The 27,526-nt window shown below is 44.4% G+C and overlaps 1 protein-coding gene across 1 annotated transcript; it reads left to right on the plus strand.

Moving 5' to 3' along the window:
* The first annotated feature begins 998 nt into the window (after positions 1-998).
* LOC119461618 (charged multivesicular body protein 1b-2) lies at positions 999-27,016 on the plus strand. Its single transcript, XM_037722972.2, has 6 exons — positions 999-1,227; positions 9,844-9,941; positions 11,714-11,929; positions 18,257-18,408; positions 21,477-21,552; positions 26,245-27,016. Exons 1-6 carry the CDS (start codon positions 1,209-1,211, stop codon positions 26,284-26,286), a joined length of 603 nt encoding a protein of 200 aa, XP_037578900.1. The 5' UTR covers positions 999-1,208; the 3' UTR covers positions 26,287-27,016.
* The last annotated feature ends 510 nt before the right edge of the window (positions 27,017-27,526 follow it).

Genomic DNA, 27,526 nt, shown 5'->3' on the forward strand with positions numbered 1-27,526 from the left:
AGCTAAAAAAAAAAAAAAAGAAAGAAAAAAAAAGGTTTTAACCCCTGGCGCAGCGAGCATTCTTTTAACGCGTTTCAAAACATCTTTTCCTGGGCCTACACAGTATAATTCACGGTACAATGGCACAGGAAATAACACATCAATGAGGTCCTTGTACAGTTTTTACGTGACACCTCGGTCATATATTGCAAAGAAAAGCGTACCGATAAGAAACGGAAAGATGAAACTACTTCTTTTAGATATCCGGCCGTGCTGGTCCTTGCTCACACACCGAAGACACAACAAATTCCGGTAGCACTTTACCCAGCCTTAGTTGAATCATAGTTCTGAGAAACGTGTCATCTACATCTCGGAGAAAAACAAATCGACTGACGAGCTCAGCCATCCTGACAGAACGTAACCTGGACCGCAACTCGGCACCTAGAAAGCGCGGCATACTTCACCACTGGTGCAGTACCTTGATAGGGTAGCTTATCATTTCCTAAAAGGGAACTAAAATATCAGTCGGTCATGCTCCATACACCACACGAAGTTTACTACAACGGGTACTGGCGTTCAAGTGTACCGTAAAACCGATCTGCTGTTTTTGTTCTTGCTGGAGGCCGCCGCAGTTACGCGGAAAGGCAATCGTCCCACTAGCAACAAGTGCCTTCATCCGTCACTATCAGAGCTGGTCAACGTTTTTAGATTAGTAATCTGAAAAACGTAATCTAAATTAGATTACTAATGTAGATTAGTAATCTAAAAACGTTGGAGCTGGTCGACGAGTGCCATTTGTTCAAAATTGAATAGGTGGTGTCCAAATCCGCGCCCAAAGAACGCTTTCCGCATTGTAGAAAACAAATCTCGAAGGCTACGCTTTTGCGCACTGCGTGCCCCCAAAAAAGATTGGTGACATTGAACGTCATGGCCGCCATGTTCTAGACATTACATATGGCGACATTTGGCTGAAAAATTTACTTTTATCCAACTAATAGGGCACTTACGTAGCCATTGCAAGTCGTTATTTCAGCCGCTTCTGCCGTATGTTTGTGGAGCCCACGGAAACAGCAAGTTGTCGCAGCTTCGCCTCTCGGATGTTACAAAGTGTGCGAAAAAGCTTGCAGTCGCGTTCATTACATCGTCTTTGTTGAAGTGTTGTGCGGGGCACCATTTTTGCTGTGTTGTGAAACGTAAGAAAAGCCTAGGATTTACTCATCACCGAAGAAATGGCTACGGCCATGGAAAGTATCCTTTCTATCGCGGGCTTACGTCATTCCTTTGCAATCGGAAGTTTCTGCCAATAACGTTGTTGTGTAGCGCGTCTTGATTACGGACGGTTTCTTTTTTCAGGCGCTGTTCCGAACAAATCACAGTTTTAAACAAGTGTGTTCGCAGCTTGTAAGGGCCTTCGCATCATTGGCGTAACATTTTATCGATGTCATGGGCGTTGTTTCAGGTTCGTTCGAGATGACTTCACTGTTCTGCTATATCTAGCTGAGGTGGTTCGTTAAAGGAAGAAACGGTTTCTTCATTTACAAACAGCTCCAACGTGACCTCACCCTACTAACCCGTTAAAACTAACACGCCAAGGATGACACCGCTGCCTTTGACAATTATAAGTGCACTTGCCGAAACGTCGACCAGCCTGTCTGAGCTACTTTAGCCCGCTTTTTAGAGTTTTTGTTCCACGGTGGTTAAGTACACAGGCAGCCGTATGGCCTGTCTGCTTGTCGTTGTACAGTGTTAGTCCTTGCTGCTTAATTTTCTTTCTGTGATAGCAAAACAAGATGGTCTACACTTTATGTGCACATCTGCCAATTGGCCGAAACCTGCAGATTACATTTTAATGACATTAAGTGCCAGTGTGTTAACTGCTAGTGCAATTTGCACGCTGCCAGAAAGGTAGATTTCATGGCATTAATACCATTAGCCAAATAGTGAGTTATGACAATTCAACGCATTAACATAAGCTCCACATTTGTGCTGAGCAGCACATTTAGATGAGCTTAAACAAAAAGTGTAAGTGTAACAAAGTTGCTACAAACAAACCCAGATAAAGCAATTTATTCTCATTATTGCACACAATACTTGCGTGCCGATACTCATACACAATAACTACCATATTTATTCGAATATAGGTCTACCTTTTTTTTTTTTTCGCGAATGTTACCCAAGATTGAGCTATCAACCTATATTCGTGCCCAAAGAATCTCTACATGTACTCGTGAACAAAGCTATCAAAAGTACTGAGCTAACGAAGTTCCTTTGTCGCACTTGCCCTTAACTCAGTCTGTGGACTATTTGGACTGACTTAAAAAAAAAACTATATCCAATGCACTAGATGGCACTGGGTATGACATCATTTATGGTGTGTGCCGAGGGCACCTGTGACGCGTCCGACAAAGAAGAGTTCTCAGGTAGTTCCAACAAGGATGTAGCTTGTGGCGTCGACTAGCGAGATTTGACAGCCAAGCTTAGGTAAATAAATGGGTGTCATATATTGGTCGACCTATATTTGAATTATAATTTCTTTAATTTATTAGCCAGTTCAATATATAGGGTTCGGCCTATGTTCGTGTTCGACCTATATTCAAGTAAATACAGTGCCTCGTAATAAACTGGACATTGGGAATATCAAATTCGGGGCGTCCGATTCCAGTGTTTTGGTTGCTTACATTTTGCAAAACGCAGTGTTCCAGGGAGTTTTTTTTTGTGCAATGGATGTGCTGCACCGGTACTGTGCTGACATTGAGGGAAGTGGATTGAAGCAGACCTGCACAATCTTGTGCATCATGAACGCTATACATAGTGACACTGAGGAACAGTTCAAGGCAGAGGCAATAATTGCTGCCTTCTGCACATAGTTTTATTTTCATTAAATGGATTCGTCACTTGAGTCTTGTCTACAAATCACTCTATAAGGAATGCATCACAAAAAGCTTGTTTAGATTCGTTATGGGCAAGTGTGCATATATCGAATTACACGATCTGTCGAACTCTATTTAGGGCATAAGCCTGTTCGTTATAACTTGGTTTGACTCTGTTAGTTAAATATAAAATGCTTTCCTGGTTAGAAATTGTTGGCATTGTTATAACAGGGTGCGTACAGGTCCCTGAAATCCTTGAAAACCCTTGAAATTGAAAAGTGTGTTTTCAAGGCCTTTGAAAGTCCTGGAATTTTTTTCCTTCCTTGAAAATCCTTGAATTTCATGAGCAATGCACTCTGATATCAACATTGCGACCTCCTTTCTCTGGTAGATCGGCGTTGATCTGACAAACTCCCCATTTCAGAAACAATACGCCGGCGCGAGCACACATGGTTCCGTTTTGCAGAACTGCACGAGAAAAAATGAAAGCCTTCGCCACGTCAAACCGCGAACGGAGCGAGAGACCCGTGCCGCGCTACGCTGCTGGCTCAGCTGGCAGTGTTTCCACTGCTTTCCTCACCCTATCGTTCGTTTCACTCTTCGCCCGTCGGCTTGCCTTCCCACTTTCACTCTTGCACGCGAGGTGAAGCTAGTGAAGCTACAGAGAGCAATAGTGCAGCAACTTTATGACTGATGCTCAATGCCTTTGGGTGGAGGTTTGTTATAATATTATTTATGATAATACAAGTGCAATAACATAATCGTATTTTCCGGTCTATAATTCGCACCTTTGTATAAGACGCACCCCCCTCAAAACGGCAGTTCTTCCGAGAAAAAAAAAGTATAGAAGTCGCACCGGTGTATTAAGACGCACCTGTTCTTTCGGTAAGCGAATTAAAAAAGTTAGTGACATTTAGCTCCGAGAACGCGGGTCACGCGCAAGCGTATGGGTGCTATTTATTTCCACTCCAGGTGCATTTCTGCCGTTGTGATCGCCGTGATGTTCCTGTAAAGTCCAAGGGCGATAACATCGTCCCCGCGCCGTATGCTGTATGTGCGAGTGAAAGCGTGCGACAGTGAGCCAAATCACGCACAAGGGGGGAAAGCGGGAAGGCAGCCCGGGAGGGAGGGGCGGGGGGCTGCCTGTACTCTTGTAGCAACTGCGTAGTTTGCGCAGCGGCGCGCACCGTATCTTGACAGCTATGTGCAGATGCGACGACTTCGGGGTCGATCGACTTGCAGTCGGCCTACCGCCGCTTGCGTTGCTGCTTCATCCTTCTCGCACGACATTTTGGAACTTGACCACTAACACCCGGCACCTCGATAGCGCGCACAGAACCCGTAGCAATTAAGTCAACCAGCGCGCTTTGCGAGGCCATAACGTCGGATCCGATTATGACGGCAATTCCCCCCCCCCCCCCCCTCTTAAAAAAAAAATGTACATAGGTCGCACCATTCTATAAGACACACCGACGGATAATTAAGGGGGGGAAAATGCGTCTTATACACCGGAACATACGGTATGCTGAATGTTTCGGCAATGTTTGATGAACCAACCCAGCTATTACTGCAGCAGCCTGAGCAGCTGTTGTGAGTGTTCTTTGTGTTAACTTTTAATATTGCAGACTTGAGAAATAATCAAGACAAGGCATGTTTTGCGAAATTGCAATATACGTCTATTTGTTATAATATAATGGATGTGTACCAAGACTACACCGAATGGTTTGGAAATGTTTGGTAAACTTGCCCAGTTAATACTGGAGAAGTCAGTGTAGCTGTTGGGAGCATTTTCGTGAACTTTTTTTTTTTTGTATTGTGAACTTGCAAAAGTGATCAAGGGTAGACATTAACATCATTGGGATATACATTTATTTCTTTTTGTTTTGAATATTTTTGGTGAACTTTACTCACCCTATACAGGAGAAATCTCAGCCGCTGTTGTAAGCGTTCATTTTGTGTTGTGATCTTGAGAAGTTATCAAGGCTAGACATTTTTATTATAATTGTGATATACAGTTATTTATTGTAAGTGCAATAAAACTAGTCATTTTTGGAAATGTTAGAGTAAAGAAATCCTACTTTGGATGCTGCTTTGAGTCCTTGAAAAGCCTGTGACAGGTCCTGGAAAGTCCTGGAATATCGTTGAATTTTTTACTTGTAAACCTGTACGAACCCTGTTATAACTTCCACTTGCATGTACACTAAAACCTCATTATAATGAAGTTGAAGGGAGAACCAAAATGACTTTGTTATATGCATTATTGTCTTTACTGAAATTATGCACAATAGGGTGCACAACTTTAAACATGCATAGACGACTGTGATGACTTTACAGCCCGCTGAACCAATACAGGGCCACTATTGCAATGAAATTTTGATAAAACAACTATGGAATCTTCAGCGTGTTTCCACATGTGACTTCTTAGCACCTGACGCAACTCATTACGATAGGTGTTTTTTGTTCCACTGTGGTGGTCTTCCATTCTCGCTTTACACTTGGCTCGTCTATAGCATCGTAAAACCGGCAAAACAGTGACGCGGTCGAGTGACGCATTCGAAAGGCCATTATTGCAATAATGAGCTTCTGCTTACGTGCTATGGTGAGAAAGAACATGGTTGCTCAACAGCGTATTCAGCGCGGTGATGCAGGAGTTTTGAACTTGTCCACTGAATCTGTGCCAAACCTCGCGGAAAGTGATATATTCTGTGTGCAAGAGGGGGTATTTTTTGTGGTCAGACAAATATAGTTCGTTCTATACATTGACAAGGGAATCCTACTTTGTTAAACCGATGTTCAAAATACATGGTTTTCTAGGAAAAACTTCAAGGAGTACTTAAACTTGCTTCGTTATAGCCTGTTTCATTATAGCAAGGTTCTACTGTATTCAAAACTACATGTGTCAATTAGCTTAAAGTGCATCGGCTTTGGACTTCACAGCAGTTGTCAGCTATCTTTTTAGGTACGACTCCGCAGCAATACTCATTGTCTGCCCGATTTTGTCTGAAAGCATCTGTGAATGTCACGACTAGTATGGGTTGGCAGCTGTGTTTTGGGGCAACTGCAAGCATTTGAAGAAAGCTTGCACTTCTGATAGCTTTATTCTTGAAAGCAAGAACTCACAACGGCTGAGCATTGATAATGTGGGCATGTGACAATTTCTTGAAATGGCGAATAAGTTGCAAATTCTCTCGGAGACCATTGTTTCCCTTGAAGTCGCACTAACTATTAGTGAGTAAGAACATTTGCCCTCATGTAGGTGTGGGGATCAGCCACCAACATCTGCTTAGAGTAATAAGCCTCTCCTCCCCCCCTCCTCCCCCGCCCAGCGTTTGCTTCTTGCATTCAGCTGTTTAGCCTCATCGCAACACATGCGCAAGCCTTTGTAGGCCTTTTTAGAAGTGACTTCCTGTTTCCAAGTTTTATGTGAAGCAGGGACTCTTCCTTCTTACTGATTTATCTTATAGTAGTAGCTGTTGTAACTTTGAAGCTTTTGACGTGGTCCATTTGCCCACCCATCTGAAGGCCACACCAACATAACTTACCACATAACCACCAACAACCTACCTTACATAACCTTTCTAGTTGCTTCAGTTCGGCATGGAGATTTTCTAAACGATTCAACACTCTTAATGGCTGTAAGGCGCCAACAGTAGTGGTAAAGAATCCCACTACAGGCTTATTTCTGTGGACCTATTATTTTTATTATTGCCAAACTTCATTCTATGTTTGATATTCTAAACATTATCGTTGTCATAAAAGTGAACCCAAAGGGTTATTAACCGGCTTCTCTAAGGCTAATGGGAACCAGAACCAGTTAAATAGAAGCAAATGCACACTTCCATTGTCCATCTTGTACACACTACAGTCCTATTTAGGAGGCCACACTGACTTATATCTGTTGAAAAATGTTGTGTGAAATGCTTCCAGAATAGTTTTGTTTACGTAATCTGCCAGGGGCTTTTGTATCATTTAGTATGACTTTGTGAAAGTGTGTGCTTTCATTCAGCCTCTATGAAGCTGCCCGCTGTATGAGGTGGCCAGGTTCCCCTCAAACTTCAGCTCGCAGCTTTTACGCCTGGTCTTTTTCATAACTTTGTTGTGGAATAAATTCAATGCCATATACTAGAATTGTTTAAAACCACTTTGGGGAAAAGAGGAGGGGCACCAAAGCAGTTGTGAAGAGCCAGTTAACAGCATAAGCTATTTCCCAATGTTGCTTGCTACTACTCATAAGGTCACCATAGCAACAAGTCATAGCAGAAGGCCTTAGAAGCTGTTTCAGAAACCGAGCAGGAAAATAGCTGCTGCCTAATGGTCACACTGAGGTTCTACTTTGTCCAGCCATAAAAATTGCACAAGCTGGTTATGTGTTGGCATTGCCAGCTCCAATGTGGCCCCTTGCAACAAATGACTGAACACTTCTTCTGCAGACATAGCAGCACCCTTAGTGATGCCACCAAGCATAAACTGCCGTAGTGTAGTGTATGTGTAAGCTCCCTGCGATGCAACTAGCAATAATACTGAGCTAAACATTCATCACTGTCTTCATGATGGACAAAGTTCAGAGGGGTTGTTCTTTGAGTACCTGAGCACGGCAAGAACAGGTCATTTGGCAGAATGGAAGCCGAGCATCTGGGATTGACAAAGAGGATAGGTGTTTCCCATTCGCTTGAACATCGACATAAAAGCCTGGTTGAATCAGAGACTGGTGCACCTAATTGGCTGCCTAGACTATAAGTTCATTAACAGGTATAAGTTCATTAACATTAACTATAAGTTCATTAAGCTGGAAGACCTGGGCGCTTATTGGCAATGTGGCACCAGCAACTGCAAGAAACGGCTACTGCGACATAACTGGCTGAAATGTCCCCTCTTGGTGTGCATCAAGCACGTCTTTCCACACACTGGGCAATTCTGCCTCGAAGCATGTCGATGACCGCAGTTGAAGCAGCCAGCCTCAAACTGTTCACTGTCTTGAAACTGTAGTTTTATGCAAAGTTGTGAGACTTAGCAGTTCTTTCTTTCACTTTCTCATTCTTTCTTCTAGACTTTCTCTTAGGAGTCCATGCACAACTGCTTCTCTTCAATACGTCTTCTCGGCAGCTGTTGGTGCTTATCGCATCAGCTGGCACAAACAGTTTTGGCCGCATGAGCAAAATGAACATGCATTAATTTTTCATTCTCATGCTTCCCACAACCCTATAGAAACGGTGTGCAGCGTTCTGTTGGCCTTACCTGCTGGTTTTTGGTTTTTTTTTTTTTTCTTTTTTGAAACTTAAGTGTCTACCAAGTTTTATATAAAGCTCTGCAATAAATTTGCCATGTAAAATCAGTACTCAGAATATTGCCTTTTTTTTCCCCCGTACAGTACTTACACGGCCGCTGGATGAAAAAAGGTGCGGCCTGCCGCGTCGGGCGCGCTGCTATGGGAGCGAACGTGACGGCCTGTAGTTGCATTGTCGGCCGCTTGGCTGTGCCGAACGGCACTAGCTGAGGGGGATGGAACGCTTCGGCTTGCACGCAGCGACGGCGTTCCAAGCGCGTTCCTGACGCATTTGCTATGTCGATGCCAGACAACAGACCCCGGCGCGTGGCGCCGCGGCAGATCACACCGTTTTCGATGCACGCGGCAGGCTGCACCTTTTTTTTATCCAGCGGCCGTGGTACTTATCACGAAAAACATGCGTCGGCACTCCACCCCACCTTTCTTTCCGCGGTAAAGGTGGCAACCCTACAAATCTCTCTGCCATTTGGTGTGTTTTATTCTCCCGCAAGCTTGTCCATGGTCTTCCTAACCTGCACTATCACTGTGAATGATAATGGAAAAAAATTCTGGTTGCTCAGGCTAATGCACATGTGTAGACATGTGCATGTATGACACTTCTTCATGCTTCCACTCTGGTTTTGTTACAATTAAGTACTCTCACTTGCACCATTGTTTGCCACGAGGTAGGTGCGCTCAATGTTGTGTTGCTGGTCGCAGCTTGTTCACATTAAAAGGACACAAAGACAAATATTAAGTTAAAGTGATAGACTACTTCTCGAAACGTCTAAATAAAACATCGATATATCATGAACAGCTTTTAGGAAGCGAGAAATTGAGTTAAATGTAGGACCCAACTTAAGACTCTATCAGAACTTTCAAGTACTAGACCTGGTGACATTAGAGTGCCTCATTATAAATGTGTCACTAGTACTCAACCACTGATCATTGCATGGCATTATAAGACTGAAGACTATGCTACTTGTCCAATTCTCTCGTGATTCTCAGAAAAAATTACTCATTGACGTTACCCTTGACGACAACGTGAATGATGAAAGCGTTTTGTTTTTGCTCAACCCAGTGCTGCCTGCGCTCTCATGTTTTGCTGGTTTTGGTATCACATAGTGCTGTGCTAGTTTTCCTCACTCGCAAAGCTCGCACTAACTGCAAGCCGCAGAAAATGCTGCATCCATGTGATATCTTCGCTCGGTTTCTGGCCGCGTTTTACGCGAAAACCCATAGCGTCGGTTCTCTGGCACTGTTTTACTCATTCACTGCGTAAATCATAAGATCATAAATAAGGCCAGGGATGACGTATGCAGCATCACACCACCTCGCTCTTGGTGGGCTTTTTGAATTGCACCAGAAGAATACATCCCCGTCATTCACGATTTTCTCTGGAACTAAATCTTTGGCACGCAACAAGTGCTGCAAAGTTTCTGGAATGGTATTGTAACTGTCCACATTGACTTGAAACTTACTTTAAGTGCCCTTTTGAGAATGTAACTGGCAATTTATTACCAAAGGGAAGCAGTTGTAATAGGTCCGAGGTACTGTTTAAAAATGTAACTCATCAATCACAAAATTATGAAAATGCAGTTCTTTACATGCATGTCCGCTACAGACTGCAGTATGTTGAGTCATAAAATCGTAAACTGTGCTTGTGAATACTTCAATGCTATGACGACTCTCTAGTGCTCTAGCACCATTTCCTTGACAAACTGAGCACAGAGCACCTGTTCAACCTCAAGTTTGCAGCCAAGGAGCTTGAGAGGAATGCGAAAAAGTGTGAAAAGGAAGAGAAGGTGGAAAAGTCCAAGCTGAAGAAGGCAAGTCATTTCTGTGACTCTCTTACTGTGGACATTTGGCAGTTGCAATGGACACTGTCTGGCCATTGTGAACTACCATGCATGAACAGTGCATGCAGGATGTAATAAGTTATGCATTCGCTTGAGAAGTAATTAAAACTAAAACATCTTAATGGCACCAAAAGTGCAGAAAAATATTTGGTGTGTCTGCTTCACCTTTATCTTGTCCCTGTTTCACCATAGCACATTGTGTTGGCAGTTAATTGACATCTTTGACATTGTCATGTGGACTGACAGGGCATAGGCAAGCCAGCAGAGTTGACGTGCCCAGTAAGAGCATAACAAGGGGGGGGGGGGGGTTGCAAGGTTACAAATCCACAGGCTAGTGTAAGCAGCACAATGGAACAGGATTTCACATATCCAAAAGCCACGGCTATCATGAAGGCCACGATTAATACCCCTGTCAGACGGGTAAACTTAGTGGCACTTTGAGCGAGTGCACTTCGCTGTTATTGTCATTTGCAGGCCTTGACACCGAGAGGTTAAATGAAACTTGCTGTAGAATGCACTTGCCTACGTGTTCCACCATTAAACTCGCTTTGCTGCGTCAAAGTGCGCAGCCCCGAGGTTAGTGCTTCAAATGTACGTAAGTAATACTCGGTGGACAGTCAGTGCTGATTCTGAAACCAGTATTGTTGTGATTTACAGTGTTCTAAGTGTCCCTGCTTGTGAAAACAGCCTTTCTTCCTCTGCCAACGAAATCCGTGTTGTTTTTTGTGGGCCGATGCTTCACCACTCTCAGGACTTCAATATGCGCAGCACTTCATTTAGGTGTTGGATGCAATGTCGTATGGTCCTCAGAATTGATCGTGTTAATGTTATTTTGCAAATATTTGCTAAAATAAGTAAATAATGTGCTGCCTGACTGCCTGGTCGACACTGCCATCAGTTCCAAATGACACTTTCCTTTCTCGTCTAGCAGCATACTGGCAAAGTGACACTGGCTGCGATGAAGGGTACTCACTCTAAGTGTCACTAGGTTAGCCCATCCAAGTTTGTTGTAATGCACTGCATTCAATTACTGGGGTGCTATATGTGTGTTAGAAGGTTAAAGGAGTAGTGATACAGATTTTGGAGTTGTACAAACTCTGCCACAAGCTTCTTGCACTTAAACAGGCCGAACTTGGCAACCATAAAACTTGTGGAACACTTGCAAGATATTTTAATTTTACACTATAGTTGTCTCACAGTGGCATCTGACATTATTGACATTATCGTGACTTTATGACATAGATGAAATTTGCTGTAGTTGTGTAGAAGTAAAGCTAGGTATGATGTTGTTTCTCATAAAATAGCAAGTGCTGTACGTATTTCTTTCGGCTGCACTCACGTGTGGCAGGACAGCGACCACAGGAACAGAGCCATCCACTGTATCAGGGCATCACGACGCTTCTGCCTCTTAGTCAACTTAACCTTAACTAGTCCATAAGAATAAGCTTCCGAGTAAATTATCTAGGGTGCTCTGCCCCTTACCAGTAAATTGTTCAGGTTTGTACTTTCATATAATGCAAAGGAAAAGAAAGAGAGAAATCGAAATTTAATGTCGAGTACTTTTTCAATGCATTTGAAAGACCCGGTGCAAGTTGCGCATAAAAGGTTGCTGCACTCACTCACATGAAACATTAGCAAACTCTCTGGCTTTTTGGCACCTCAAGTCTTCGATTTTGCTGTGCAGTCTGGTAGTACCCAAAGAGGCTGTCATCCATTACCCCCTGTGCACTTGGTTCGTGCAGGCGATTCAAAAGAACAATCTCGAAGGTGCACGGATCCATGCGGAAAACTCAATCCGGCAGAAGAACCAGGCACTCAACTACCTTCGCATGGCATCGCGGGTCGATGCCGTGGCGAGTCGTGTGCAGACTGCTGTCACCACGAAGAAAGTCACCACCTCCATGGCTGGTGTCGTCAAGTCAATGGACGCGGCAATGAAAAGCATGAACCTGGAAAAGGTGGGCACGCTGACTAGGATGTTGCGTAGCTAACAACATAGTTTGTGCAACTTGGCAACGTTTTAGATTCGTCTACTCGGTTAGCTCTTAGCACTCTTTTCGTCTTTTATTGATCTTGTGCTTGATGTGCACTACGCAGATCTACAATAAGGTAGGTAGTGGAACCCGTGGATTGAATAGCTTGGCAGGCCACTTCACCTGTACCCTTTTGCGTCTGTATTCCATAAGGTTCCCGGACTGACTAATATCCTCTAATTTTCTGCGGCTGTGGCTCAGGGAATATCGTGCTTTCCTGCGGATCATGAGGTTGCAGATTTGATTTGTGGTTTCTGGGACTACATTTCGGTGGGGGCAGAATGCTAAAAAATCGGGGTAGCTTGCACTAGTGGTGCAAGGCTAAAGACACAGCGCAGCTGATCAGTTCCTAGCTGGTCCTGGCTATACGGAGTGATGCTAAGTTATACGAAGTGCATAAGCATTTCCTCGTGGTTCATGGCATCGGGGAACGCCTCGCGAAGCACTTGCAGTCCACGCACACGTAGGGAAAGTGGGGCGAAAGCTATGCACAGTGTACAGGCGGCGCGCAGCAGACGACGCGCTAGGATGACGTCATGGCGCATGCGCAGTAGCGTGCAGCTGGTGGGAGCTTGGTCGAGACACTGCCACAGACACCTGCTGCAGTCACGGACACCGCGAGCGTTCAGTGCTAATGCAGGGAAATGGAGAAGCGCGGATGGCGTCAGCAGCACCTCTGCGCATTGCCTCGTTGGTGCTGCCATTGCCGTTGATGCTGTTTCTCTCTGGCTCTCTCTCGCTCTTATTTTCTCTCTCTCGAGCATAGCGTGCGATGCGCGCACTCTTTCTCGCTCTCATTTTCTCATTCCCTCTCCCAAGCATAGTGCGCGACGCTCCGTGAAGTGGTTGCTTCTCTCTCCCGAGCATAGGGTGCGACGCGCGCACTCTCTCTCGCTCTCATTTTCTCTTTCTCTCTCCCGAGCATAGCGCGCGACGCTCCGCGAGGTGGCTGCTAGGCAATGCAGTGGCAGGTGGCACACATTACGGCCGGCTTAAACAGCTGCGTTTAAACACTCGGGTGCTGTGCTTATGTTGCATGTTGAGGAACGCAAGGCAGTCGGAATCAATCCAGAGCCCTCCAGTCATAGAGCGTGCACTGCTTTTGGAAGTTAAACCGTATACTTCGATTCTATTGCGATAACAATCATACAAACACTCAAAGCGCATTGTTGCTGCTGGGCTGGCCCAGGCACAGTGACGAGCCTCGTCACTCGTCGCTCAGCCTGCGTGCTGTGTTCGAGGTCACGTGATCCGCTGAGAAATCTGCGAGTGCAATGAACCTCTCTACTTTCATAGATTATGACACGGCATTTGATTCCGGAGAGATACCGGCAGTCATGGAGGCATTGTATAATCAAGGAGTTCAGAAGGCATAACGTGAATATCTCGAAAAAAAAATATGTACAAAGATTCCACAGCCACCTTGGTTCTCTGCAAGAAAAGTAGAAAAGTACTTATCAAGAAAGGGGCCAGGTAAGGAGACACAATTTCTCGAATGCTATTTACTGCATGCTTAGAAGAAGTATTCAAACTATTAGACTGGGAAGGCTTGGGAGTAAGGATCAACGGCGAATATCTCGGCAACCTTCGGTTTGCAGATGACATTGTGCTGTTCAGCAACACTGGAGATGAATTGCAACAAATAATTGAGGACCTTAACTAAGAAAGTGCAAGAGTAGTGGGGTTGAAGATCGCTGATCCTCCAGTGCCGAGCTGGTCAACACCATCTCCCACTGCTCGTGCGTCAAGGGAAGGGAAGCGCTGTCGAGGACGGCAAAAAATTAGGTAGGGGGACGAAATTAGGAAATTATCAGACGCAAATTCGCCTCAGCTAGCGCTAGACAGGGGTAATTGGAGATCGCTGGGAGAGGCCTTCGTCCTGCAGTGGACATAAAAATAGGCTGATGATGGTCTGCTGAGTTTTGGAGGCGCAATGCAGTTGAAATGGTGAAGGCAGTGGCAGGGGCATGGAGCGAGCGCTTTGAGATAAGCACTCCTGCCGGTGCTCCTCGTAATGCTAGAGTTGTGACTGCAAGCACTCGCAGTCATAGCGTGAACTCTGGTCATGATTTTCTCTTGGCACGTGACACCACGCTTGCTAAATTAGTAAGCGAATGTGGGAGCTGAACAGTATGGCACTCGCTCTGGCTCTCTTGCTTGTGTACTGCACTGCGACGTTCGGACACACGAGTATCAGCATATAGCAGATGACCGAGTGAGCCGGACCAAGTGTGAAAATGACACGGTGTTCCACTCCCACGGGACCACCTTCTGTGTCGTTACTTCGCAGTACACACACCTCCTGGGAAACTGAACCAAAACTGATTTGCAGAAAAGGTATAATTGTAAATTATGTAGGGTGCTCAGAGGCTTTCCAATATTTTCTCTAGTGTCTCAGTGACCACAACCTTCAGTTATCGCAAAAAAAATTAGGCCAAAAATGGGTTGGTACTTATTTAATTGTTGCTGCCTCGACAGAAAGTCGAAATGTTCAATTCAAATAAACAATTCAAATAAAGTTTGAAATGTTTGTTTGTAAATTTTTAAGAAGCACCAGGAAAAACACCAAAAAAGAATAAGTGACTTGTGATTTTACTTATATGTATTCAAAATAAAGAAAATCTGAAATATACAAAAAAAATGAATCCCTGCTGTCAGTTTGAGCTTCTGTTAGGCTGTGCTATAGAAATAATTTTGGTTCTTGGTGGGCATTGAAGTTAGCTGTTATGCCTTTGCTATGCAGTGAAGCAGTAATGATCAGATCATCTTGCCTTGGGATACGACTGTCTTTAAACTTCCTATTAAATGTGCACTGTGAATGCAAAAGCTCAACTTAATTCATTTCTGTTATTTATACACTTTTATTACAGTTAGCCAAAGCATCTACGAATGCTAGATTTGAATACAGTAGAACCTCAGTGATACGAATCTCGCAGGGTCACGTGAAATATTTATATCACCCGAAATTCGTATCATCGAAACATACACAGTCAAGAAAAAATGAATTTATTTTTACGAGAAAAAATGCCAAATAGTGGAACCCCGTTGATACCTTCCTCACTGCTGTTTTCCCAGCTGCTACGTCGCGCGAGTTTTTGCGGTCCCGACCTAAATCCTACATTGACTGCCATGTACAGTAGAACCCCGCTGTCACGTTCCGGGGTGCTGCGTTTTCCCGGCTGTTACGTCATTTTCGGCCGGTCCCAGCGCAGCTCCCATAGAACCCAATCCATTGGTAACCTTCTGTTGCATCACAACTGTGGGACCATTCCCGTATCATACGTTGCGAACTGCCACCCCGCGCCGGCCCGAGCGGCCATTTTGACTTTTCATGTCGTTTGGCTTCGTGGCTTGACGATGGCATTGGCCGCCCAAAGTGCCGGGGGCGACACTGCTATGACATATTTTCGGTTTCCGCCAGCAAAAGTATGGCCCTAGAGATCCGTATTTGCTATCTAAAGATGGTGTCTATAACGCGTTGTGGCCCTAAAATTGGTTTTGGCTCATAGATGATCCGTATAAAGTCCAAAGGCAATAACGCCGTCGCCACGCGTCGTATGCTGTATGTGCAAGTGAAAGCGTATGAGAGGAGCCGACGACCGCGTCGAAATCTTGCGCATGCAAAAAGAAAAGCAGGGAGGAAGCGTGCCTTTTTGCATTGCGCTCGAGGCACCAGCGAGGGAGCGAAGGGGGGAGGGATAGCGGGCGGCATTGTACTCTGGCATCAATTGCGGCAGCGCGCGGTCGCATGGGCCGTATCTTGAAAGCGATCTGCGTTGGGGGCAGAGTCTAGGCAGTGTAGGTGCGGCGGCGGCTCGTAGCTTTGTGTGTGCTGTGGGTTCTCGGCGCTCAGTTTGCGTTGAAGCAATAGACAACAGCACGAAAGTCACTTCGCTCGCTTCTGCAGCGGCGCTTCGTCATGCCAGGGTTTGACAGTGTGTGTCCACGCTCATCGAGTGTGATGTGTTCATGTTTGCCTGTGGGCGCTGACGCCCACAGCTTGCTTGTTAATATAGTTAATAAGCGAATGTTTGCAAGTTTATACGGACGATAAAACTACTATCCTTACTTTGTATAGCTGTCTACTAATTTGCTATCGCTATCGATGTTTCGGCTTTCGGGCAAAACTACGACTTTTTTTTCACACGTAAGAATTGAAATAATATTGTGTGCAGTTTAACACTACTCCCATTTCTCAATTTTTTTCCTTTTTCTCGGCTCTTGCGTATCAGCGGGGTTCTACTGTATTAAGTTCCCTTTGACATGTCGCCAATCTGTAACTTTCCTGCATCTTACGTTGCGTTTGAATGTGGCGGTCATCTAAATTTAGCGGTGCAGCCAGCTTGTATGTTGCAACAAGCGACCGACACATTGCCGATATGGCGAGGGTGCGTGGCCGCCGCATCATATGGCGGTATCTTGGAAGCAATCTGTGACGTGTGCAAAATGCGAGCCCGCACGGGCCTCATCTTCAAAACGATCTGCGATGTTGACAAAGTGCGCCTAGTGCCGGATAGCTAAGTATGCGCTGTGCTTTCGACGTTTAGTTCGCGTTGAAGCGAGACACAGCCGCTGCTGCCGTGCTTCCTTGTGATCATTGTGATCACATTGTGATCGATTGAGATGGGTTCGTGTTTACCTGTGTGCCCATGGACACCGTGCTTGTTAATTCAGTTAGTATGCCTCTGCTTACAAGTTTATACGGTCGATAAAACTACTATCCTTACTTCATACAGCAGTCTACTAATTTGCTATCGCAATAGTTGCTTCGCTTTTCGGGCGAAACTGCGACTTTTTTTTTCGCGGTCCCTTGAAAAAAGTATCAACGGGGTTCTACTATTCGGGTGTATTTTCTTCTCGCCTAAATTGTCAATGATCACCTTCTGGAAGGCATAAAAGTGCACGCACGTGATCTCGCAAATTTTTCGCACGCCACTGAACGCCTCAGCACATCGAGTGCAGGGAGCGTTTTGGCCGTTGTGGCTGCTGCCGTCCTCGCTGGTCAAAGCATCAGCTAGGCTGTGATGTGGTCTGGTCCGCTCGACGTGGGGACCAATGAGAGATTGCGCAGCCGCGTGACGTAGCTGGTTGCTTGGCGACTATGGATCCCACCCAAATCCCGCTGCACCAGCTTGCCTGTGCCGGTCGCTTCCGCTGGCTCGGCCGCCGCCGCCGCTCTTGCTCCACAGCAGCACGGTAACGCGTTCGAAACAGCCGATGTTTTTCGTATTAAGAGCAATGTATTTCAGCCGGGGAATGTTACAAATTCGTATCACACCGAAATTCGTACCAGCCGTGATCGTATCACCGAGGTTTTACTGTAACTCTCATGGGGTTTAAATTGCATTAACAAATTTGTTTCTAACTCCTCTGTCTTACTTCCACAGCACAGCTTTCGGTAGCCTTGCTGTACACCTTGAGCTAGCTGTAGAGCTTCTGGGTGTTGTGTCTGGCACATTCAATAAAGAATAACACTGTTTTCGCAGGCTGTGTTGAACAAGGGAAAGATAAAAACTCGGGTAAACTATGGTGGACGGTCAGGCTGTAGTCTAGTCAACGCCTTGCTATTATTATCTCAGTGATAACTCTATGTGATTTGGCATAATACCTTGTACATATACATTGACAAACCCTTAATTAAAGAAAAGCAACTTACAGGAAACACAAATGAAATGCATTTGACATGGCAGGATCATGAAGACCCGTGATTGAAGTTCAGTCATCTTGACCCACTTATCAGAGTGCATGTTAATGAGATACTTTTTGGGTTGGTGGCTGGCAGCCAGCAAAAAAGAACCGGGTGGTTCATTACTAGAGAGAACTCCGGCACTGCAATTGCACGACTACGACGGGAATTATGGGTAGTATGTGATCTTTGGGCTTGCAGCTTTGCTTGTTATTGTTGCATTATTTATTACTTTGTCTTTGTATATTTTCAAGAAATCATATTTTTCTTTTTCATTTAGTCTTTGCACGCACAGGTAATCATTGCAAATTATCGCATTTATAGTGCAATATTTTGTTGAACATTGTCAATTTCTAAAGCTGCAATGACATTTGAAGTGAGGAAGACTAAGTTCACGCGAATCCTTCTAGCATTGCCAGTGATTCCTGTGCTAGCTGAACTGCCGGCACGAACAGCCGTGCCGGCAGTTCTAAGAAACTCTTTGTTCGAACAACAGCTTTACATCCATAATCAAGAACCAGCCAGCCCGAGCACAACCTTTCATTTCGTTGCTGCCTGGTGCGCAGATCTCTGGCCTGATGGACAAGTTTGAGAAGCAGTTTGAGGACCTGGACGTACAGGCGTCCTGCATGGAGGACACCATGAGCTCCACCACCACGGTCACTGCCCCACAGCACGAGGTCGAGGGCCTCATGCAGCAGGTTGCAGACGAGGCTGGGTGAGCATCTGTCTATGTATCAGCGACGTACCTCTTCGCCTGGGGTCAGTTTCCTGGCTCCTTCGAAATTAAGAGTTGCAATGTCTGGCAGGCAAGCAGAGGGCAGAGGTTATGTTTTGTTACGTGGCAGGGATTTATCCCTCTGCACCTAGAGAAATAAGTTGTTTACAAATGCCATTGGTGAAACAAAGAGTAGGAGACCTAGTTGTTCAGATAAAATTAGCAAGACACGCCGCACAAACGAGTCATTTAAGGGGCATTAGAAGAAACATTTAACCAGCCTTGCGCACGAAGCCTCTCCTCGTCAATGCTCCCTCCCCGTTTTTATGCACGGATGCGCACCACTGTCGAGATGTACCATGAAAGGTTGAATGGGTTGATTGATCCCTTCTGCTAGGGAAAAAGGCGATATGTCTCCTGATGAAACTTTGTTCCCGTGCATTGCTAGCAGCAGCTAACAGCAAAGAAGAACATTAAATGAAGTTTACTGGGGAAAAAAAAGTAAAGAAAAAGAAAACATGACAAGATTGTTAGATTACACCATCATGGTAAAAAACAACATCAATACAAATTTGAAAAAAAAAAGATATGTCGCCTGAAACACAAAAATTACCACCTTCAAGGTGAGGAGCTTTGCTATAAGGAAGGGTCTGATGAAAGTGAATGTGAGGACATGGATACGATGGGTGTGAAATAGGAGAAGGTGATCATGTGAACTTTGTGGGACACTTGCCACTGCATTTTCGACCTGTCGCCGACTATAGCACAATCAGTGATTGTCAGATTTGATGATGTTTGACGTTGCATCAGCTTACCATATACTCTCATGCAAGTCCACGCCTCTAAATTTGAGCCCAAGTAGAGTAGTACCTCACTCATCATTTTTTAGAAAAAAAAACTAAACAAAAGAAACACATACTAACCGGGAAAACATACAACCCAAAGTCACTAAAATATTCATCAAACTTGATTCTAGTTAACATCTAAGTGTTGCGTCAATTGTTGCAGCACGAGAGGTCAACGTGCGTCGAGCTAGTAGGGCTAAGGCGACCTGAGACGGGCTTTGGCGTTTTTTGCGCAGCTTCAGAAAGCTTACATTCAGGCTCCTCGAATTAGGTCTTGGTCAGCAGCTTCAGGTGAAGCATTTTGGCGAGAAGTTTTGACTTGCCCGCTCAGCAAGCATCGTTGCCACACGAGACGCTGACGCACGTCAAGCTGGTGAGGCCCAAGCAGCACAAGGCACGCTTTGGCGTCTTCCTATTCCGTATTTTCTAAGACAGTGCAAAACAAAATCTAGTTGGCGGACGATGCCGAAATACGATGATGCCAGAGTGAAACAAGACGCTCACTTCGCGCTACCTGCAGCAGGGAATGGCGGCACATTTGGGTTATCGTCACTTAACTCTTTCCCTACCATGGGGAAAATAGGTGTCTTTTGTATGTTACAGCTGATGTTTTCTTTTTTTTTTCTGAAGGAACTACTGCACTCCATATTTAATGTAATACATTAACAGAAAGCAAAATGAACGCACTTTTCCTGCATAAAAGTTTTATTAACAAGATGTATGTCATAAAAAAGATAAATTGTTAAAATTAAGATTGTGCGATAAAATTGAACAAAGTTTGTAAAGACACGCTTCTATCTACTAAGAAAAAAATGTTACAAAAATTATAAGATATACTAAATGTATTGCCGTCTATTAGGCACTATCTCCAAAAAAATTTAAATTTTTCATTGAACGGAGTTTCCGCTACAAAAATGTTCACTGCAAGCACTACAGTTGGACGTGCCGGGCTGGTTTGCGTCGTCGTCGCTTTCAGGACTCAAAGTCTGACGAAAAGTCACCGTCCTCTGACTCGCTGCTATTCAATGTATCCATAATATCAGCCGCAGAGGCAGCGGAATCGTGATATCTGCGATCTCCCAAATCGCACGCGCCGTTTCCGGAGTCGAACATTTTTGCGTTCTGCTTTGACGATCGCGAAACTTCGTAGTGCATTTAAAGATCACCGCTTGGTGGGAAAAAAGCGAACTGCTTAGAAAACAAAAATATAGTTTCTCCTCTTTCACGTCCAATGGTGTAGTGTGTCCATGAGTGGCACGGAAGGTCTCAAAAGCGGCGTTTCAAACCATCGATAGCGGGCGGCCATTTTTTCATTCTTTGAGGATTGCGAAACTTCAGAGCGCGTTTAAAAATCACCGCCTTGCGGGAAAAAAGCGAACTGCTTAGAAAGCTAAAATATTGTTCTCCTCCTTCACGTCCGATAGCACAGTATGTCCGTGAGTGGCACGGAAGGTCTCAAAAGTGGCGTTTCAAACCATCAATAGAGAGCCTTTTCTTGTTCACATGGGATCTAGCGGCCGGAAAATGTATCAGGCGATCACAGTTTGGCAATGTACTGATCGTTGGTGCTGAAAAATTGTGTTTTCTGGGAATGGCATGAACCGATAAATACGAAGATATATTGTTTTGAGTCACATGTTTGCGATTACGAATGTTGACTCTGGGAAATCATGGCAAACAGGATTGTATCAACGAGGTTATAATGTATTTCAGAAAAATAATTGTTTTTGTCTCGCAAGATTTCACGTAACTCGGCACCTGACATGTCGACATCTACGGGCCAAAGCGCTGATACGACAACTTCCCTCATAGATTCCTTACGAAACTTTTTGTGTGTTGATATACTACATCATTATTTGCCAAAGGTTGCCATCTGAAGAGTGCAAGCACATATGTTATCATCAGACATCAACATTGCCTTCTAAGTGCTTGGTTGGATAAAATCGAACCATGCACTTTATTCGCAACACCGTTGACGTCACCATTTGTGTTGTCAGGAGAGGATTTCTTTTGTGTTGCCCCTCTATAATAGTTTTGTCTCTCGTTTTCCTATTCATTATGGCGATTTGTTTTTTCTGTGAACTTCAAGTGATGCCTTTTGTTGGTGGCATTTGTGATAAACTGATCTCTATTCTGTGTTGGCGGCTTAAGTTTTGTTTGTACATTCTCCTCTACTTAATTATAACAGTAATGATATCGTGCCCGGTTTTTACTTCTCTGCAGCCTGGAGTTGAACATGGAGCTGCCCCAGGGTGTCAACAACACCATCGGCCAATCTACAACAGCCTCTACAGAACAGGTGCGCATGCCAGAGCCTTACTTTTGGCTGATTTATGAACAGTTAGAAAGGTGGTCTAGCCAAATAATAATTTTCCCATGCTAATAATAATTTTCCCAAAGAGCACGAACGGGGAACTTGGTGACCAACATGAACCGCATGCATACATGAAGGGGTACAAGATAGGAAGAAGACATTTGTGGTACAATCATCTGAAGTTCTGTGGCGCTGTCTAATCACACAATTCCCAATGAAGATGATGTCAAGTCCAAAAGCAGCAGAGCGCATTCATTAGGATGGTCGTCAAGTGCAAATTGAGGCTTGTTTTAGTCTAGCGCGAGGCCATTGCGCATCAGACATTTACACTTCACAACTACACACATTATTGCCCACAGCTAAAAGGAGTGCTGTTTGTATCTTTTCATCGATTATCACTGGGATTGGGCTTAAAGTCCCTCAGATTAACTTTTTCATGTGTAAATGTACAGTCGTCATCAATATGAAAGGGAACAGTGAATATATTTTTTTACGACAATAACTCGTGGTCCGTGGGTTCAAATCTAGGAACTTGACACATAACAATAAGTTTTCCTCTTGAACATTTCGTATCACTGAACACTTTTATGGAGGGCATGTGTGTTTAGCCCCTAAGGGTATTTGAAAGAAATTAGGCATTCCTTTTCATATTGATGACTGCTGCTCATCCAGTTGCTTATTTCATCCACTTCTTGATAAAGGCAAAGAAATGTTCCAGGTATATTGGCTTTACTACTGGTTAGATGTTCCCATTAACAGTGGACCATAGTGTTCAATCGGTGTGTGCATGGTGTTGCAGTCACTAACTGTATTTTATCACAGACCCTTGAAATTTAGGGCTCTTAAATGCACCACTCGGAGGGGGGGGGGGGGGGGGGACATCTGTTTGTTAGGAGCTATAAGAAGTCAATGCTTACAGAAGTTCAATTATTCGTTTGAGTAACTGAAACTGGCTGTACATCCTGACTGATTAGCATGCATCGAGTCAGCACTGCTGCTTAACTGGCTAGCCAGTAATTAAGCTGTGTGACATCTGTGTCAGGGATTCATCATCAGTACATGTCAAAGGGACACTGGGAGCAATGCTGATTTAGTTTAGAGAAGCAAAGCATTCTTTTGCAAATCTGCTTTTATTGATTTGGTGGGAAGAAATTAGGGACAGCTTCGCACTAAGTGGTGCGAAGACTGGGCAAATGAAGCTGGTGGCCCGGAAGCTAGCTTTAACTTTGCTTGCCTTTGCTTAACTTGGTTTGGCTTGGCTGGTTCTTAGCCAAACTTAGCCGACCTCGACTATCGTCCCGATACTCGGGGTCGGCGCGCAGTCTTCTAAAGGCCACTTTATAGTCCGACGTAACGTTGACGTGCGAGCGTGCTCAGCACTGGGACGCCATGCCAGCAAGAGCGCAGCACTCTATAGTCCGGCGCGAGGCGTGGCCGACGAACGCCGGATACCTCAACCGCGCCTTGCGCTGTGGCAAAGGTAACCTGGGAAAGGGTGGTAACCTTGCCAAGCGATGACGTCACGTGCGTCGCCTAGCAAAGCCTCGCACCAGCTGTGTGAGGCTTTGCTAGGCAACGCGCGGTGACGTCATCGCCAGGCGCAGCTTTCTGCTAACACTCCATGGCCTAACCAAAAGCTTAAACAGCTCCGCTGTTAAAATTTTGGGGAAAGCCAGACATCCATTTCTAAGCTTCATTTTTTATAGGGTAGACAAGGCTTCACAATCACATGTAGCAAAAATCTTTAATGCCATAATACGGCAAATTGTTGGTTAAAAAATATGCTGCATTGTCAGTGCCGATACATCAGTGTGGCATCGCAGATGGTAAAGTGTTTTCGCTGTGGGTGTACAAACATTTGAAAATTTCTAATAGCATCAAATATTACATTTTAATATTCGTATTCGATTCAAAATCTATGTATTCAAAAATTTTGAATATTTTATATTTGAAACAAATTTAATATATTTGTGGCTTTGCAGGAGCAGACTGGTTTCTTAGCGTTTTTTTTTTTAATTTTTTTCTATCTAATCTAAGAATATGTACCAGATTGGGTGCTAAATTTGGTGGTGGTCTTGTGCTGTTGGCGAAATTTTGCACGTAAAGCACGCTCATCCACCGGACATTTAAGCTGTGCGGGAAAGCCAGCTTCTCAGTAGCGAGGGGCACACTTTTGTGCTCAGCGAGGGTGCACTTGGAAGTGCAACGAAGGGGGATGGGGGCGACTGTGCAAAAGAATCCAACCACAATAAGAATGCTTTTTTTGGGAGTATAGGTTCAATGGGCCAATTCTCCGCAGCGATGCCCGTCCATGAGGCCTCACATGAGCATGCCAGCCCGCTGCATGCTCATGTCACACCTCAGTGCAACGTATCGCATGCCTATTACAACATTTCGGGATAGAACGATGGCCGATACACTACCGCAACATGCACCCGAGTGAGACCCGGGACCTGTAGTACAGATGTTGCAGGTGAAGGACATTCCGCGATGGGCATTACCACAATGCCTGCAGGCATCGTGGTATGCTAGAGAGCACTAGTCCATAACAAGTACAGATGCATTGCACGTGCCTACTTAGAGTTATATAATAAAAAATTTGTTTTCATGCTATCGAAGGTACCCGCTCCCATCTTCCTGTAAAATAATGTAGTATACAGTGAAACCTCATTAATTAGGATTTCACTGGATCAAAAAAAATGGCCAAATTAACCAAATGCTCAATTATCGAGGGTATCAAAAAACAATGAACAGATGCTTACTACGTCAGCACGCATTTATTTACTGAATGAATGAGCAAATCCTGTTTCTATTCTGCACAAAAGCAGTGTCGGAGCTGCAATTCTCGTCATCTTGTGACTGGCTCTCGCAGTGGCAAAGGCCTCTCAACTTCCTTCGCAGCGCTGCGCAGCGCACGCCTTCATCTGAGACACGCTTTTCACTACCGCACACACATCCCGATTAGTTTTTCACCAGTGAGCCAGTTGCTAACAGACCATCGGTACATTGCGATGGAGCCGGTGCTCTTGATCCTTGACAGCTTTGCACCGAGTCATAACCAAACTGTTTGCTGCAACCGCTCCGGACAAAACCGTGGCCACCGTCGACGTGATCATGGACGACAACCTTGTGGTTCTGAAGGCATGCGGCGAATGCACGCACTCAGGCAAAACAAAACTAGAGTTTGCTACAATAACTGCGGACAAAACCGCGATTGCTATCGGCGCAATAATAGATGGCGACTAGGTAGTTTTGAAGGCATGCAACCGATGTCCACACCAAGTGAAAACGAAACAACTGTTTGCCACAACCACTGCGGACGAAACCGCGGACGCTACTGATGCAATCATGGATGGCGACTACGCAATTATGAAGGCAGGTGGCCGTTGCGCATGCCTAGTCAAAACTAAACTACTGTTTGCCCACTGTATTATGTATTTATAATTAAGAATTTGAATTAAGCAATTGAAAACAAGCAATTCAAGAAAATGATGGAATGTACAAGGAATGAATTTCAAATGTAGGGATTCATGCACAGTACAGAAATCTTGAGCAAATACAAGTTATGCATTCTCAGAAATACATGTTGAATAAATGTACAAGCAATTATACATGCAATTGAACATAAACATAGAAACATAGAAAACAGAAACGATGAGACCATATTTACTCACGTAAGACCAGCTCTTGCAGAAGGCCCACAATCCCACTTTGGAACGCGAAAATTTTTGGGGAAAAGTTTCATTAAGCATCACGCACGCTGCGCGTTCGGTAATTGCTGCAAGCTACTACTAGATGGCACTGGTTACTGTCATGCCAGCGATGGCATCACCATCGTCACCGTATCCTGCCTGATCGTGATCATGCAGCATAGATCCAGCATGCTCTAATGGTATCGGCTGTGCTGAGGTTCCGCTGCAGTCGCTAGCTGTATTGGGAGCAAGTTGACAAGTACGCTGTCGTTTGAGACTGTTGTCAAGAGCTTTAATGTAACAGGAATCTCGAACAATAATGGAGAGCATGGAGGACCACTATTTTTGGGAGAATGCCAGTGAGGAGAACTTGTTGAAAAACAAGGGCAGTAGAAATGACGAGAACGACTGAATATAAGTGTTCATACCCAGCCACCAGTGCTTGTGTTATTCTGCATAGCTGTCTGAGCGTAGTTCGAGGCTTCACTGAGTACCCATAAGCCTGCCTCGTGTAAGGCCCGCACCCTATGAAAAGTCCGGGGAAGAAAGTTATAGGCCGTACCTCGGTAAATAAGATAGGTATCAATACTTGAAAACAATGTCACTGTCCAATAAGGAACCTATAAAAGCTTTCAGAAGTCTAGTTTGCATTTGTCGATCATTCCGTGGTTCATCCACTTTTCCTAGATTAAAAAGACAATTCAGACGGTTCAGCATTGATCTCAAAGCAGTCTCTTTAATTCATAAAGAGGGCAATTCATAAGAATGCGTTAAGACAGTTTCTCTCGAACCTAAGAAAAGGAAAGAAACTAGAGCTTGTTTTTGCTAACACTTCTCAGTGTATAATGCAATTTCTTTTACTGATGACGCTTGGCTCCTGTTCAACAGACAGAGTAGTCCACTGCCCTTGCTTTTATTCATTTCCTCACATCTTGTTTATATTAGTGTTGGCTGATGTATTCGTTCATTTTGTCTTGTCTCGCAGGACGAGCTGACGCAACGCCTTGCCAAGCTGAGGCAGCTGTGATTGGCATCTCTGTGCTCTTCAACGTTTACACACACGCCACCCGAAGTTCCTGCTGCACAGACAGTCCCATTTACCGGGTGCACAGCTTCTGTTTTTATGTTCTCTATACATTTTTTTTTTCCTCGGTCTCTTGCGTTGAGAGCAACACAAGCTTCATCATCCAAAGGGCAGCAGTGCTGCCTCTGTTACGCTGCGACCAGACGGAGCACTTCTGGAAACATGAAATCTGGAAACCACGCTGGAATTGCCTTTCCTGTGTAGTGTGTTGAGAGCTTTTTTTTTTTTTTCTGTACATAGAAAATCTGACAGCAACAACTCAGCGTGCATGAGTGTGTCTTGCCCAGCACAACCATCTTTGATTTTGATTTCCTAGTGCCGAGATTAAATAAAATTAACGTGCAGAAGTGGCTTCTACCAACCATTTGCGGCATTTGCTTACCTCACGAGACAACTCAAAATCATTTTTGTTTCTGAAGGCCATAATGCTTAGAGGCGACGCTTTCTCAACTGTGCCTGTTAGATGTGCTCTGTGGTTTTGTTATTCGGCATCGATTAGCACAAGAAAACACAGGGCAGAGAAGTGTGTGAATTTAGAAAGTATAATAAAGCATGGTATAAGGACCTGTCAACCTATCTTTGTTGCCATATTTATAGTTGCTTAGATGTTCATGGAGAGCTGTTGCTGGGAATCATCATTTTTTAAGCAAATAAAAAGCTTTTGCAGGTTGTATTTCAGTGCCTACTTCTGTGAAATTTCCTTCATAATTTTCTGGCATTGGCACGTTGTTCTCAGCTACTTGTTTAATTAAGATATGTAGGCTTTGCATCAACGCTTGAGAACTATGTGCATATGGTCCAAGCAGCCTGAGCAATAGCTTAGTGTTGTGTTTTCTGGCAAGTTTGGTGTTGATGCATTTTGTAAAAGAATCATGCATGAAGGAAGCGAAGTGCAAGAGTTCATAAAAAATTATGTCCACACTCAAGTTGCATTGAACGTGTCAGTACAAAAATCTTCTATGCAGTGTAGCTTCAAGGTGAGACTATAATGTACAAAGGAAAGATGTATAAAATCTAGGTTGTGGCAAAATATTGTAGGCTGAAGTATTTCATGTACTTTCAGTGACTTCCACTAGCTTCTAGGGGCCACGAAACCAAATTTTTGAGCTTGAATTATGTAATGCATGCTTAACCGTACGCATCCCACAGCTAGCTGGCAAAATTTGAGTGCATTCGGTGCCTT

Source organism: Dermacentor silvarum, chromosome 8 (genome assembly GCF_013339745.2).
Source record: "Dermacentor silvarum isolate Dsil-2018 chromosome 8, BIME_Dsil_1.4, whole genome shotgun sequence".
NCBI classification, from domain to species: Eukaryota; Metazoa; Arthropoda; class Arachnida; order Ixodida; family Ixodidae; genus Dermacentor; species Dermacentor silvarum.